Consider the following 16522-nt stretch of genomic DNA (forward strand, 5'->3'; position numbering starts at 1 on the left):
GAGCTGCGGAGCTTGAGCAGGCGCATTTGCGCGAGTGCCGGGAGGGGGCTGTTATGGTTGCTGCGCTCCCGCTGAGCTTGGTGGTTTGTTTCTGGGGTCGCACGGATATGTCCAGGAAGGCTCTGTAGTGGGACTGTTAACGCAGAGCTGCTGAGAAGGAGAATAGGGATACGAATAGTATATATTGCTTAAAATAGCTAGCCCATGGCTCCTTTAAAGAAAGGGGACTTAAGCGAGGAGGAGAAAGAGCTGCTGGAAGTGGTTGGGAAAGGTAAGACGCACGCGATGGCCCGGGCATGTCAGATGTCGAAAGCTAAGCAGGGTCGACCCTGGTGTCTGGATACGGAGATGTGTCGGTGGAAGAGAGCGGGATAATGGCGCTAAGTGAAGTCTAGCATTAGCAAGCGGAGGGCGGGTTACCTTGGGAGCCCCTTTTTGTGGTTTTTGCAAAGAGAGGGGGCCCTATAAGTGTAGGCCTTCCCTCCTCTTCCTCGTCAATCTTTCCAATGGCTGCCTGCGGCTCACTGAACTGCTTGCAGCTGAGCAATGGCCCCTGCCTGCGAATTTATTATGTGCATTTGCTGCACAGTTGTTTACAGCTCTCTGAAGAAAGCGGCCAAGGGGGGCAAGGAAAGGATTACAGCAGCCCAGAAATGCGGAAGTCCACTGTCCTGGCCAATGTGAAGACCCTGAGTCGCCTGTCATGTGGCCTGGAGATATGGCAGGTCCCTCCTAAGGCAGTCTTTTTTGCTATTGGGCCTCCGTTGTGTGAATGATTGGCATATTATCGTTCTTTTCCATCAAGCCTTTGCTTCCCTTTACTAGTGAGGATAGGGACATTTATACCCCCAGGCTAAGACCTCTTTTCCTGATCTTTGTAGAGCAACAATATGCAATTCCCTAGGGACAGAAACAGTTTCCACAAAGAATGCTAGCTGCATGATAGCTGCAGATAGCTGGTGTTTGCTAACTTCAGATAGCTGCTGTCATGCTAACTGCAGATAGCTGGTGTTTGGGGTTCCTATGGGTTTGTGATAGCCAGCATTTGTTGTGTACAAATCTCTGGGTGTTGAATTGTAGGACATTAAAATACATTGTTCTGCTGGATGTCAGCTGTTTGCACCAATATAACCAAAGATTAAGTTTGCACCCGAGGCATTGGAATTCTTTCATTGGGAGAGGGATTCCCATGCCAACGTATATAGCCAAGCAGAGCATTTGGTGCCCCGACCTGGATAGCCCAGACTGGCCTGATCCCATCAGATCTCAGAAGCTAAGCATGGTCAGCTTCGCTTGGAGTCTATACACTGTTCCACTGAACTACTTAGGTACTGGATCCCAAGCGGAGCGTTCTATAACAAAGAAGGTATCGTTAGTGGCAGATGAATATACAAATCTGCTTTTACCTTTCAGTGGAACAGAGTGTTGTTAGAGTGACTTGACAGAATTTTTGTAAAGTTAAATTGGGGGATGGGTTTCTCTAATAGGAAAAAAATCCAGTAAAGATTTTTAATTCCTCCTGAAAATGCGTGCGTGTTAAGTGCTGTCGTCACCTCTGCTTAATGACCTCTAAAATGTTCTATTCTCGTGAAAACACATTGCACAAATGTGACCTGTTCACCTCAGGGTGAATGTGTATCTCTCTGCTTCTATCTGCATGCTGAAAAGAGTAACATTGAGGTGTGATCACCAAGCGAAGGAGAGGATTCCTCCATGGCGCTTATCCTGGGCTTGTTTTTCTCTATGATACGCCTCCTGGTACTTGGCTTCTGTGTCCTGTTCCTAGCTTTTTTTTGGTCTGCTGTTCATGTTCCTATTGTCCTTGCCATCACTTCCAGTCATGTTACTTGATTTTGTGTCACTTCTGTCACATGTTTGCAGTTCAGTGGAATCCATATGCATGGGGTCTTCAGATTAGTTATATTGAAGACTACTTTTTTAGAAGATGAAATTGCTGGAACTTTCTCTCCCAGTATGGCCATTATTGTTACTGCTTATATACAGTACATTTGAATCTTGCGTCAAAAGGTCACAGTGTACCTCCTCCTCATGGCCTTTGGACCTTCTAGATTTTAACTTTCTTCTTCCCAATTCTGTGTATATAATTCTGCAAAATAGGCTGTGTTGTGCATTGTCTAGAAACCCTTTGTCTCAATAAATCTTTTAGTCTTTTAAACTGCACAATTTTTTTGTTGGTTTTTTGTCATCAAGCCACATCTGACTTATGACATCCCATGGTAGGGCTTTCAAGACAAGAGACATTCCAAGGTGGTTTACCATTAGCTGCCACCTCATCATGACCCCGGTGTTCCTTGGAGGTCTCCCACCCAAATCTTTGCCAGGGTCAATCCTGCTCGGCATCTGAGATATAATGAGATTAGGCTAGCCTGTGCTATCTAGGTCAGGTGCTTGTCTTTTAGTCTTGCTAATATTACTGGCTACGCAGAAGTTATACTAGACCTGTAAAAAGCTAGTATCCAAAGATTTTATAAGGTTGATATGCAACATAAAGTTCATAAGATAAAACACGCTCCTTTCAAATTCTTATTTCTATCTATTTTTATTGACACACAAGTATTAAAATTAGTGTTTATTTAGTGTGTCTATAATTATGGGAAAGCAAAATAATGGTCAGTGGAGATACTGGTTCAGTATGTCAAGCCATGGCTGTTAAGAGACTGGGAACTGAGTGCGAAAAGCATGCTTTCCCATGTCACCATTTCCCTAAACCACATTTTGCATCCTGCCTTTACTGTAATTGATATGCTTATCTTAACCTTAACCTTTTTTGCTTAGTTCTTGGGCATTAAACATCTTGGGAGGTATCAACTACAGGCTCGACGTCTTCCAACAGAAGTGCCTACGCCAAATCCTGAACATCCAATATTATGACCACATCACTAATGAAGAGGTGCTCCAAAGGAGTGGCATGTGCAACTCCATACCATCGCTGCACACAGAAGACTTCAACTGGCTGGCCATGTCTTTCGCATGAAGAACAGTCCAATACCAAAGATGGCAATCAGGTGGATACCTCATGATACCAAATGACAGTGAGGATGCTCCCGAAACACCTGGAGGAGAACATTCGAGCAAGACCTGAAGGCACTGAATATTGCATGGGAAGAGGCTGAAACACTCGACCAAGACCAGAAATGCTGGAGAGCACTTGTTACCCGATATGCTACTTAGCATGATGGAGATGATGATGATTCTTGGGAGGAAGGGAATAGTATTTGGGCAAGAAGTTTAATAGCATATTAAGGTCTTTGAAAACTTTATTTTTTAAAAAATGAGATAATTGATAAAAATAATGCTTACCGGGTTCCCTGCTTTACTGGGATATTAGGCTGTGAAATGAAACATATCTTGCTTAAGGGAGAATAGAAGTTGCTATGTTCTGTTGCTGGTTTTTTTTTTAGATCAGTCTTCAGAGTTTGTGATTTTTTTATTTATTTTTTTAGGAAACACTGAAGAAGCTGCAAGGCTACTAGGCAACAAGAATGTCCGGGTCAATTGTTTGGATGAGGTGAATGGCAATTAAATGCGTCTTTGAATGGGTCCTCATGTGTTTTTTAATGAGAGAAAAGTGGGATTTAAATGCTGAAATAAAGGGACTGAATATGTAGAAGAAGAGTTTGGATTTGTAGCCTGTCTACCTCTCCTGCAAGGAGACTCAAGGCAGCTTACAAACTCCATTCCCTTCCTCTCCTCACAATAGACACCTTGTGAGATAGGTGAGGCTGATAGAGTTCTGAACAAACTGTGACTAGCCCAAGATCACCCATAGGAATGGTTCTCCAGATTAGAGTGCATCTGCTCTTAACCACTATGCCATGCTGGTATGTACATTTTGTTGAAACTAGAAGATTGGCATTTGATGGTCACAGTGTAAACAAATTAGTTATTGTGCAACAATTACTGAGACTTTTATTACTGTCATGTTCCTGTGGATCATACTTTCAAACTTCCCAGGCTCTTAAGATTAATTTATGAAAAATGAAAATAGGGTATTGTATAACAGGCCGTAGAAGAAGTTCACTGCCGTGTCAAAGTCTGTTGAGCAAGAAGTGTGGGAGAAAGCTTGCAGTATATTTATAGATCAACTTCCCTATTAGAACACAGATCACCACTAGTATATTTTATGCATTCAAACTAAAATTTCTAAATGTTGGCCACAATCCAGTACAAAGTCAGTGGGCTTATCTGTGCCTAATTTTGTAATTAGATTGTGGGTATAGAGCCTGTAGACAGCCTTGTGATGCTCTTGAATAAGAACTCCAAGAACAACTGCAATGGAAATCTCTGTAGTGATTATGACAATCCATGTAGTCTCTAGAGCAGTGGTGGCGAACCTTTGGCACTCCAGATATTATGGACTACAATTCCCATCAGCCCCTACCAGCATGGCCAATTGGTCATGCTGGCAGGGACTGATGGGAATTTTAGTCCATAACATCTGGAGTGCCAAAGGTTCGCCACCACGGCTCTAGAATCTCCAACATCACTAGGAGCCAAATTACTCTTTCTCACAGTGACTTGTCATTAATAATAGTCACCAATTTACCCCAGCTACATCCATTTCCTTTCCATTCAGAGCTGGATGCTCATTATGGATAAAGTTTATTTGAGAACTTGAACCCAACAGCACTGACTTTTCCCAGCAACCAGTGTTCCTATTCACATAGTAGTAGGTTTCTAGACATCTGTTCATTAGAGCTTTTGTATAGCTCCTGGTATTTCTACATCACCAATGTTTAGTTTTCTTGGTGCATCTTTTCTTGGCTTGGACAGTTCTACTTCTGGTGACCTTTTCCTCCACATTGTTGCCAGGGGTTGTTTAGCCTGGGACTGTCTTGGGGGATTGCTGACTTTTCCCTCCCTTCAAGACTGTTAGTCAGTTACTTGGAAGTTGGCCTTTTCTAACTGTTCAGCCACCACTCTGGCCAGTTGTTCCTGGAAGGCTGCTGATCTTGTGAAAGAGTCTCTCTGGGGCTTAACAGCAGGATACTGTTAAGTGGGGAGAAAAAAACCTCATTTGTGCTTCCAGTATGGTTAGTCTAAAATGGCATCATCTTTAACCAGAGGTTGTGAAGCTTCCCTTTTAATCCATTTATAAACTGACATTTCACACAAGATTCCTTCATGGCCTGGAGCTGGCTATTAGTCCCTCCCTGTGCATTTATCAGTAATGAAAACTACACAATCTAGTTTAGTATGACCAAAAAATAAAACCATGGATGGACATGTAGATCAGAACAACCTGACTCTTGGTAGCTGGTGCTATCAGGGGAAGGAAGCAATAGTGTTCCAAGTGGAGCACTTTCTGTCTTCTGAATGCTTGGTTGTTACTATAAAGTCAAAGGAATTAAGGTTTTTAGCACAACAGACAATTAACAAAGATTGTGAAGAATCCACAGATTACTGGTAATGATCTCCTCTGTTCCTGTGCATGCTGTGCTCACTCTGGATCAAGACTTCTCCCTCTTACTGTTACCCCAAACTGTCTTTGAGAAGACTGTTTTGCACATTGGTTGATGTGACGTGAAGTTCTGCAAAAGGACATATAACTGCGACCTCCCCCGGTTCTCTCTCTTTGAGGTAACAGGCTGGAAGGCAGGGCAAGCTGAAGCTCCTTCCATACCACAGTCCAGATTAGGAACAGTGTCTATAGGAAGAGATCATGCAAGTAGTATATGTCTGTGACAGCATTCGCAAAGATGGCTCACCTGCTTTTGAACCCAGTCTTGTAGAAACCAACATTTCAAGTGCTGCATTTGAGGATAATACTGTTGGACATAAAGCTCCCAGTACTTCTCTGACATCGGGTGGTGCAGCCTCGCTGATAGAGATCTTGCTGCAGGGTTCAGTGTACCTCTGAGTGCACAGATGCACTGTGTACTTTTCAGATGCCTTCCTGACACGTACAGCCTACCTATCATAATATGGGCATTTCCCTAGATATCAGTAAAAGCAGTAGCATTTGCAGCTGCTAGAGGCAGCTGCTGAAGCTCGTAATCTTAGCAATGTTCAGCTCGTCTTCAAAAGAGTATGAATTTTATCACTAATTTCCGTGGATGGTTTACTCAGTTGTGGTAATAGTTAAATGACATTTAATTACACTTAGTTAAGTTCTGGTCAGAGCCAATGTAATGTAGAGGTTAAAAGTGGCAGACTCTAATTTAGAGAACTGGGCTCAATTCTCCACTTCTTCACATGAACACTGCTGGGTAACCTTGGGCCTGGCACACTTTTCTCTCAGCCCTCGAGGAGGAAAGCAATGGCAACCCACCTTTTGCCTTGAAAATCCTACAGGTTTGCCATGTCAGCTGTGACATGATGGTACTTTCCACCACCACCATAGCTAGGGATAGAGCATATGGTTCCCATGTAGGAAGTTCCTTATTAGCTCTAGCTACAGCTGAATAAAAATGCTACCAGACAGCAGGTGTTTAGGGAAGACGTTTCTCTTTCTTATACCTTGCAGAGGCATTGCAGCTAGGGTAGGTGATTGACCTAGGCCTGTGGTGGCGAACCTTTGGCACTCCAGATGTTATGGACTACAATTCCCATCAGCCCCTGCCAATTGGCCATGCTGGCAGGGGCTGATGGGAATTGTAGTCCATGACATCTGGAGTGCCAAAGGTTCGCCACCACTGACCTAGGCATACCTGTGGCCTTACTCGTTGGAAAGCAGCTTCAATTGTTTGTTGATTAATTCAGCTACGTGATGGCATGTGCCTTCCTTTTTAAAAAATAGTATCTGAAGTATTGCTGCTTTGTAACTAATTATTTGTATCTCTGATCTAGATAAGGAGACTAACAAGTCACTTAAGAAATCTGGTCTGTTGATATGTATGCCATTTCAAAACATGAACTGAAAAGCTGCAGTAATGTTCCCAATTCAGTAAACAAATGTAGAGTGGGGAACAGAAGAATTGCAACTGCTTGTATAGCAAACTGCCAGTTTCCATCTTGGTTAAAAAAAAAAAACCTCACATAATTGTGAATACATGTAAAAGTATCTTCTGGCAAACTAGAAGAAACTACTTGGTTTTTAAAAGCTTTATTGTATAGAGAACGCATAGTTAAGTGCATTTTCATGACCACGCGTAACAAAAAGAACCTGGAATTAGTTTGCTGGGAGTATTTCAGAATTTTTTCATAGGCTGCTTTTCTTGTACCAACCATGTAGCAGATCAACATTGTGCACTGGCATTTAAATGCTAGTAGAGAAAAAACAAGAAGATATATTTAAAACTCTTGCATTTATTTTTCTCTCTCGTGTTAGCATGGTATGACCCCTCTGATGCATGCAGCATACAAAGGGAAAGTTGACATGTGCAAATTGTTGTTGCAACATGGGGCTGATGTAAACTGCAATGAACATGAACATGGATATACTGCCTTGATGTTTGCTGGGCTTTCAGGTATGCTTTCTTCCTTTCATAATGCTGGAGGGTCTTTATATTTAGGCAAAGGTTGCTCTCATGCTTTGTTGTGGGTTTGCAATTGTTGGCTTGATGCCAGTTCAGAACATGGGCTATGGTACTCTGAGGCTTGTTCATGTGTATCCTTCAGTCTGCTGATGTGGAGGATTGTTGGAGATGCAATTACTTTGGATAATTCCTGTCAGTTCTTCAGCAGTTTCTGTTTTTGGTGGGGAGTTGCATGTATAAAGGCAGCATATGTGTGTTCAGCGGCTACTCCCCATCTTTGGAACAGTCTTCCATTTGTGATCTAGTAATCTGAAGCAGGTATCTTGCCAAACTAAATGCTTGTTTGGTTAAGTATATCTTCCAGAAATGATCCAAGGAATAACATGAAGGTTCTTCTAAGAGCAAATTTGGATGAAATGCCTTTCTTTCAATCTCCCGTCTTTAGAGATAAAAGGAGACATAATTGTGGGAATGCAGAATGTCTGTTTATATAAACAGTGTTTTGAGACCAAATGAAGGAAAGGTCCTATTCAGACAGGTAAGCCGGCATAGTATAAGCTTTCCTGCATTAGTCCAAGATCATTTAATGTATTTTGAGGTGAGAAGGATAAATCTCTAAGATGAGTTCTACTTTTGTTCATTTCTTTGAAAAAGGAATAAAATTGCTGGGAACTTAGCTACTCCATGTAATGTGAGGCTCCCATAACTTCTGTTCATTTCATACCAGATATAACATACTGTGATGTTAGCAAATGTGGTGCTCTCAGTGTGTTAAGCCTAAACTGACTTGCAGGGTTGTCATAAAGATAAAGGAGCAGTGGAGAACAACAAATGCTGCCTTAAACTCTTTGAATGAAGGATATATAATTTGTATATAAGGATTTTATTATTTCAGTGTAAGGTACCATAACTTTTATTAGGACAAAATAAAACATTATATGTCTAGGTAACATTAGCTGTCTGGGCAAGGAGATCTTGGGGCTTGGCTGAAACACTTCCTTTTAGGGTAAAACTTTTTAAATGGCTTTGGACTCCAGGGTCTGGTAAATGTCTTTCTCTAGCAAAGGACAGTTTATTCTGTCAAAGTTGCAAGGATGACAGATGATAAACAATATTTATTAATACATGAAACATCTTGTGGGAACAAGGAGGAAGAACTGGATGTTATCCAGGTGTTTTTCCATAATAAGGCTGTAAGATCATGAACCCAAGGTTAGAAAGTCATTGCATTCAGCACTAGAAGTTAGTGGCTCAAAGTAACACCTTGTAGCAATAATGGATTTCATTGTTTGGAACAGGAATTTCATCAGATACATGAGAAATGCAGCCATCTTGTTCTAGAGCAATGAAGCAGAATTCTGGTATTCAGAATCAAATTCTTTTGCTGCCTCAGATTCATTTGATTGTATCTTTATTTCTTAACATTCTGGTCCAGATTTTGAGTTATAAAATGGTTGTGCCTTCTTCCTTGATTATGTCTTGTATAAGAAAAGATCCAAGAACATAATGTGGGTTACTGTGGATATATATCTGCTATTGACTGTACAACTGTGGATGAAGGTTGGGAAAACTGTCTGAATTCTACAAATCTTGGTTTGTGAGGAGGATCAAAAATAACGTGAGGCTTAACCTTGAATTCACAAATCCAAGTACCTCACAATCAATATTTATTCCTCAGCAAGAGGTAATTGCTGTTCCAAAGTTATACATAGGGAGCTAAGTGTGAGAGCTATTTTGGCAAGGCCACATTCAGAGATACACATACTGAGATATACCTGTGTAAGAACATTAGCCATAAAATTGCTTAGGGCCTCACTACACATTATATACTGGCTATTGTGTTTTTGCTCCTAGTGTTTTGCCCACAACTATGGCTGGCATAGATAGCCATAGATGCAGGCAAAACATTAGGAGCAAAAACTACTAGTCCACAGCCACATAGCCTAAAAAAACCCTCAGCACCCAGTTGATTACAGCTGTGAAAGCCTTCAACAATACATTACACATTATATAGTCAGCAGGTCTGTGAGAACAGCTGTGCATTGCAAATTTGTGCTGGGAACTCAGTTCGGGGGGGGGGGGGAACATAGTCCTAATTTGGGTTAATTCCATTGCATTTAAGTGCCCCCCCCCCCACCTCACAGCTTTTTCTGAACTGAAATCATCCCAGAAAGGCACTGTTTGCCTCATTAGAGGCTCAGCGTGTACTGATGTGGTACCATCTAGATTTGCTCAGCAGGGCAAATTGTGCTCTCCTCCAAGGCTGCTTCTGGTCAGGAAATTGGTTTATGGGGGAGTTGACACCCCTTCTCATGTGCCGTGGTTTCACTACAACTCCAGCTGTCATGGGCTGGCCACAAAGGAGGCACGAGGCAAGGTGTATTGAACACTTACAGCTTCACTTTATATAAGATAGGTAAAGAAATACACAGAAGCTCACCGTCCCGTTGGTGCAGCTGGGTTCACTTAAACTAAGTCCACAAGGCCCAGTGCAGCAAAGTCCATACAGAGCAAGTCCACAAGTTCAGCAAAGGTCATACAAGGAAGTCCACAAGGAACCATAAACAGGGTTGTAATCCAGAAGTCAGAAGTTCAGAGCAGGGCAGCCATCAACGTGAGCTGTTGATGTCTGCAAAGGCATGAAGCAGCAACCAGCCCTTTTTCTCCATGTGGGACTGATTTCCATGCTTCCGGGAGCTAAGTCTGTGAGCACTCACATCTTGCTTAGGGAGCCGAGTCTGTGAGCACTCACATCTTGCGAGCAGCCTGTCTGGCTGATGGCCACCGCTCTGTCAGATCCCGCCGCAGCCGTTGCCAGCGCTTCTCTAGCGGGGTAGGGGAACCAGGAGGGCTGCAAGCTGGGGGCGGGGCTGGAGGTGAGCGCTGGGACTGTTCTGGGGGTGCTTGCTGAGCTGGCCCTGGTTCTGTAAGGCCATCAGAGGCCAGTGTGGCCGCAGCTGGTTCCTCATCCTCCAATGAGTCACTGTTGCCAGGTCTGGCTTCGGGGGTCTCACCTTCGTTGGAGTCAAAATCATCCTCGCTGTCAGACACAGCGTGGGAACAGACCCTGACACCAGCCCACGTTTGCCTGGGCTCATAAAGCTCTAAGCACCCATCTGATTGGGCAAACTTAGAGGAAATGTAACATGTAATTAGGTACTTATTTGTGAATTGAACGCAGGTTTTCTAGGTCCATGGGATTACTGTGATGCCCATTTAAATTGTAGTATGAGATGCCATTATATGTGTAGAAGTGTTTCAAACTGAGGCCCAGGTCACATCAGCACATTTTCTCTCTAACTCTTATTCACATATTAACGTAAAACTTAAATTAAAAAGTCTGGATTAAAACTTTGTTCTTTGATCTTCAAAAAACAAACAAACCAATTTTGCTGTGGAAATATTTTTTTATTCTATAAACTGAATTCCTAGTTGAATTTGTAAAGATACAGCAGGCAGAAAGATACAGCAAGGCAGAAAGTACTTCTCAATGTGATCAACTTGCTTATCTAATGGTACCCACAGGGAGTAGACTAGAGCTACAAGCGCTTAATGACTGTGAGACTGGGTTGTGCTGACAGAGGGCAGGATTGGACCTGGGTAGAGTAAATCTGATTCTTTGTTTCTAAAGAATTGCTACTTAATGAGTAATTTAAACTGCTGTTAATAAAAGTGTGCAAGGTTTTCATTTATTTAATACCTATATCAGATTGTCTACCACTTTAAAGGCCTTTTGTAAAAAAAAAAAAAATAAAGCCCACCAACAAAACTGTACTTTAGACAAAGATTTTCTGTATGGATGTCTTTTTATATTAGGCAACAAAAAAATCACCTGGATTATGTTGGAGGCTGGAGCCGAGACAGATGTTGTCAACTCTGTGGGAAGGACTGCTGCTCAGATGGCTGCCTTTGTAGGTAAATGGAGCCTATTGACACCATAGCTTTCATGGAGGCTATAGGATGATGATTGACGTGATTTTGATTGTATTTAATCTATGTAGTATTAACCAGTTTCCACATAATTATATATATTTGCATTCACTTTACATATTTGTAAATCACTGTAATATATTGGCATTTTTATATATTTGCATTCAAATCACTGTACAGTGTGTTCAGTGTCATGCAGCTGGTTTACTTAAATCCTCCTGTTTTCTAGTAGCTTTTTAGATCTGAGGTACAAAATGTTTGCCAGGTTTGGCATAAGAGAAAGCTTAGCACCTACAATGAAATTTTAAGGAGCAACTTTTTAATTTTTTAAAACCTCAGATGCCCTACATCCAATAAATATTGAATAGTCCTGGGAAATAAATCATTCAGTCACTTTCTTTGTGATGCAATTGCCTGTCTAAATGGAATTTTGTCACTGGTTTCTCTGAAAGCAAAGCTTTGTCATTCTACCACCTGTTTACAAATTGGACAATTTATAGTCCTATAATTTGACGCAATCTATTTTCAGTTGTGGTAATGTAGTTACCTTTCAAAAGGGATGGTACCGTTGACATGGCATCTTCCTTGTTTCCTAGACTGAATTGGTTCAGTAATCAAAAAAAGTTCAAGCTTATAAAACTGGGTTCAAGTTTATAACCATAACCCTGATATATATATTTCTTTTGTTTTAAAGTTGCTTTGTTCTCAAGTCAATTTCCTTCTGAGGAAAAGTTAGTACCTAATTTTTAGCATTGAATCTTAAAGAGTTTTAACAGCTTTATAAGAAAGTATTTCCCTCCTTCCTTTAGTCGTTTATTAGAATTGTGCTTCTTTATTTCTAAATACAACAGTAAAAAAATTATTCACTTTATGATACAAGCATGCAACTTGGAAAATATACAAAGGATATACCATAAAGCTAAAAATGGTGGCTTTGTAATTAGCGGTGTGCATTATTATAAATGTTCTTTGCCTTCTGTTTGCTTTTTCTTTATAACAGGTTATAGAACAGTAACCAGCCAGCTACCTGGCCTGCTCAGGAACTACAGATAAATGATCTGTAATTGTTTTCCTTGAAAGGAACGGTGCAGCATTACTGTAATAGAATTTTAATATAATTCTAGGGCATATCCTGTAATTCTTAATGACATCAAAGGGTTTTAGTATTGTGTCAGCTTACAGAAGTTATATAAGTTGTCTCAGAGAACCATAGGTCTCTCGTATTGGAATACTGTCTTTGTATTTTTTCGCAATTGACTGCATGTTTTAGTTCTAAATTTATTACAGGAACTGCAGTAATCTCCCGACTTTAACTTGACTTTCCCAGGTATCCCTTGTATATAACATAGTTTGTGCTTTTATCATAAACTCCATAATTCTAGCTCTTATCATGGCATAGCCATGACACTAAAAGTATATAATGATTTGTTAAGGTTTTTGGTAAACAAATAACCTTCATAACTTCTGCATAATTGACTTCAGGAGTTGATGATTCATAAGCTTTTTTCTTAAAGATACATAAATCTGCTGTCGTTTTTCAGGTCAGCATGACTGTGTGACTGTTATCAACAACTTCTTTCCTCGAAAAAAGCTAGACTACTACACAAAACCACAAGGATTGGATAAAGAACCAAGGCTTCCAGTTAAGTTAGCTGGGCCTCTGCATAAGATCATCACAACTACTAATTTGCATCCTGTCAAGGTATACTATGGCTTCTGTTTCCGGCCTTACACTAAATAACCTGGAACTTGCTGAATGAAGTCAATTCTGTTTGTTTCTGGGTCAGTTGAAGCTGCGGGTCCCAATACTTGAGGAACTTTCCTGTATGTTCCTATGCAGCTGGCCTTGTTTATCCATAGAGAACTATTGTCAGTGTCCCCTTTGTCTATTCTGTGACAGCCCAGGTTGGGGATTCTCCAGTGATTTCCGCCATGCTTGGGGAACAGCCTCTTGGCTTTCCAGTGAGGCTGTAAACAACTATTCCAGAAAGTATTTGGCAGACTGAATATGGGGAACAGTATCTTAAGATTAGCTCTTAAGGTGTCTTAAGATTACCTCTTTTAATGTATTTTATATTTATTGTTGGAAGGTTTAATTGTTTAACTGTGTATAGTTTTATGTTATGATTACCAATTTTGGGTCCTGAATTGGTCAGGGGAAAGGCAGGAATAAAAATATATTTAATAAATAAAATCTTGTAAGGGAAATATCTACCCATGGAATTGAATTATTAAATTTGGTCTTTGGCTAAAACATGATTCTGAGTTTATTCTTGAGACAAGCAGAAGTCAGGCATGCAGTGGCTTCAGCACTTGGCAAAATATTTGTATTAAATAGGCTTCAAATGGAAAAAACTCCAAATTGGAGAGAAATTAATTATCTGGCATTTTTTTAAATAAACTTGGGGCTCCTTCCCTGTATATAAATTAAGCCTAAGAATGCATTGAAGAAGCTCCTGGCTATATAGATAGGTCTCTATTTTATTTCTGTTGTGTAAAATGTTATGATTGCTTGAATCAAGATGATAGTATTGGCATGTGTTTGCTATGGGGCAATCACTATGAAGTTTTATAATTGCTGATGTGTATTATATGCAGAGGTGGGATCCAGCAGGTTCTCACAGGTTCCCGAGAGTAGGTTACTAATTATGTGTGTATGCCGAGAGGGGGTTACTAATGGGTGATTTTGTCATGTGATTTTTGCCTTAGTTACGCCCCTCCTCTCAGCAGTAGCACGCAGAACTTGAAGCAGTCTAGCAGGAGGTGCACCGGCGTGCGTGGCAGCCTGCGCCTACGTGCATTCGTTTCCCGCCCAAGGACTGGCGCAGCGGCTGCGTCCTTGCCACAGCCTCGCCCAGGAATGCCCCGCCCCCGGAATGCCCGGCCACGCCCCCATCGTGCCCCGCCCAGCCCCATTGGCGCTACGCCACAGTTTGAATCCCACCACCATGGGAACCCGTTACTAAAATTTTTGGATCCCACCACTGATTATATGACCTTTACACTTTCACCCCATCCTTCCAAGGAGCTCAGGAGCACATAAATAACACTTCCCTCCCCCACAATAACCCTATGTAGTAGGTTAGGCTGAATGTAAATGATTGTCCAAGACAATCTGGTGAACTTCATGTCTTAATTGAGAACTGAACCCCAGCCCTTCTAGTCCAGCATTCTAAATACTGTGCAGTGCTGGCTATCAGAGATGCTGGATGGTTGCTTTGATCAGAGTGGAATTAATGTTGTATGATCCTTACTTCTTACATTTGTTGTATGTGTATTGAAAAATGAAGGCGACTGTGTTCACAGTATGAATGTAGCTGCTTTAGATAATATGACAAGCTGCTTTAGATAAACTAGCACAGTTCAAGGAAGAGGAGCAAGTCTTTATATGTAGCTTCTGTTTGGAATAATCTTTTCAGAAACAGCCCTACTTATTAGGTAAGCCTCTTGTTAATCTTTCCTGCAGATAGTGTTGTTAGTGAAAGAGAATCCTCTCCTGGCTGAAGTTGAAGCGATGCAAAAATGCTACTATGTGTTGGATCTAATTTGTGAGAAGTGCATGAAGCAAAGAGATATGAACGAAGTACTGTCAATGAAAATGCATTATATCAGCTGTATTTTCCAGAGATGTATCCTTTTTCTTAAGGAACCTGAGCATACTTTGGATGGATTAATTAAAAGGTATGACATTATTTCTACTGTGTGTAATGTGGCATTGCATGTGTGAAAAGACAGTGCATTATGTTTTAACCGTACAAAGGAATTATTAATAAAAGGTAGGGTTAGGGAGACAAAAATGGCAGTTTTCTCTGGAGACAGGAAAAGAAACATCCCCCCCCCTTTTTTTCTTTTGCATGAGTGTAATAGATGCCTGCAAATTGAAGGCAATTACTCCTGTAAGGATTTCTTGACTTGTTCAATATGTATACTTATTTTGTATATATGCAACAATTGTTTTTTTTAAAAAATATATGTTTTAGTTTTACAAGGCTTCTTGTTAAAAGAACTGATGTGTAGTGGTTAAGAGCAGCAAATTCTAATCTGGAGAACCAGGTTAAATCCCCCACTCCTCCACATCGAGCCAGGTCTTGGGCCAGTCACAATTCTCCCAGAATTCTCTCAGCCCACACAGAGGCAGGCAATGGCAAACCAGCTCTGAAAGTTTTTTGCCTTGAAATTCCTATGGGGCCACCATTAGTTAGCTGTGATTTAACGGCACACACGTAAACCTTGTTAAACATAGATTCTGCTGAAAAGCTACTATTAGAGATAGCGGTTAGCGTTGGCTCCCATTGCAGCCATTTTGTGGTTGTTCCTATCAGATGTAGGAATTCCAAAAGTGGCCACAGCAGTTGCCTAGCTGCCATGGGGTGGGGGTGCTGTGTCCCGGGCAAGAGCCATTGGGGTCACATGGGGGGTGGAAAATTGCCCCCACACCCCTCCCTGCCTCGCCAGGCCCAGCAGAAGCTCTTTTCAGCCGGCTAAAATAAGGTAAGTTGGAGGAATGAGGAGCACAGAGGGGCGCCCCTCCCTCGCCACTTGCACTCCCACCCCCTATTGACCTTAGCTGCTTTTTCAGCCAGCTGCTCTTTACAACCAGCTGAACTAAAGTAAGTGGGGGGGGGGGGGTGCCGCAGGGGGGCAGGATCCAGGTGCCATTTTCTCCCACTACACCTTTGGACCACAGACACAGAAAGGTTGAGGATCCCTGGCATAATCTTTGTGTACTCACAAATTTGCTTGAATAATCACAAAGACAGCCAAAAGAACGTCTATAGGAGAGGCTCATTTCTTCTTTCAGTTTATTTTAGCAACAATTTTAGCCCTCACTTTTTTCTCTTCCCAATTTATTTTTAAGCAGGATCAGGCAACTATTAAATCAACTTATTATGGCCCCCTCTGCTGGTTTCCCTTAGCAATTCTGCTTATCTGATATGGCTTGGCACTGCACAAGCATGTCTTGAATGTCTCTCATCCTTTCCTGTTCTGCAGCAAGCCTATTTACTAGCATCTGTGCTGGAAAAACATGCCTTCTGCTTAGTCCTCAAACTAGAACTGGAAAATACTTTCAAGCTGCAGCTTATCCATTCAGATATGGTTTGCCAAAAATCTGGAGGCAAGGGAAAGAGCACATGAATAAATAAATCAAGATG

General features: G+C 41.4%; 1 protein-coding gene across 3 annotated transcripts in view; it reads left to right on the forward strand.

The window, feature by feature from the left end:
* The window catches only part of ANKMY2 (ankyrin repeat and MYND domain containing 2), a 20899-nt gene continuing 4377 nt past the window's right edge, over positions 1 to 16522 (forward strand). Inside the window, exons 1-6 of one of the 3 annotated variants that reach the window (XM_048510936.1) lie at positions 1 to 271; positions 3465 to 3529; positions 7292 to 7430; positions 11256 to 11354; positions 12911 to 13071; positions 14836 to 15050. In XM_048510936.1, the coding sequence (XP_048366893.1) occupies positions 205 to 271; positions 3465 to 3529; positions 7292 to 7430; positions 11256 to 11354; positions 12911 to 13071; positions 14836 to 15050 (746 nt within the window). In that variant the 5' untranslated portion in view covers positions 1 to 204. Of the gene's footprint in view, positions 272 to 3464; positions 3547 to 7291; positions 7431 to 11255; positions 11355 to 12910; positions 13072 to 14835; positions 15051 to 16522 lie in introns of those variants that run through there. The other 2 variants (XM_048510935.1, XM_048510937.1) reach the window with 2 other exon arrangements.

This window comes from Sphaerodactylus townsendi, linkage group LG11 (genome assembly GCF_021028975.2).
Source record: "Sphaerodactylus townsendi isolate TG3544 linkage group LG11, MPM_Stown_v2.3, whole genome shotgun sequence".
Taxonomy (NCBI): Eukaryota; Metazoa; Chordata; class Lepidosauria; order Squamata; family Sphaerodactylidae; genus Sphaerodactylus; species Sphaerodactylus townsendi.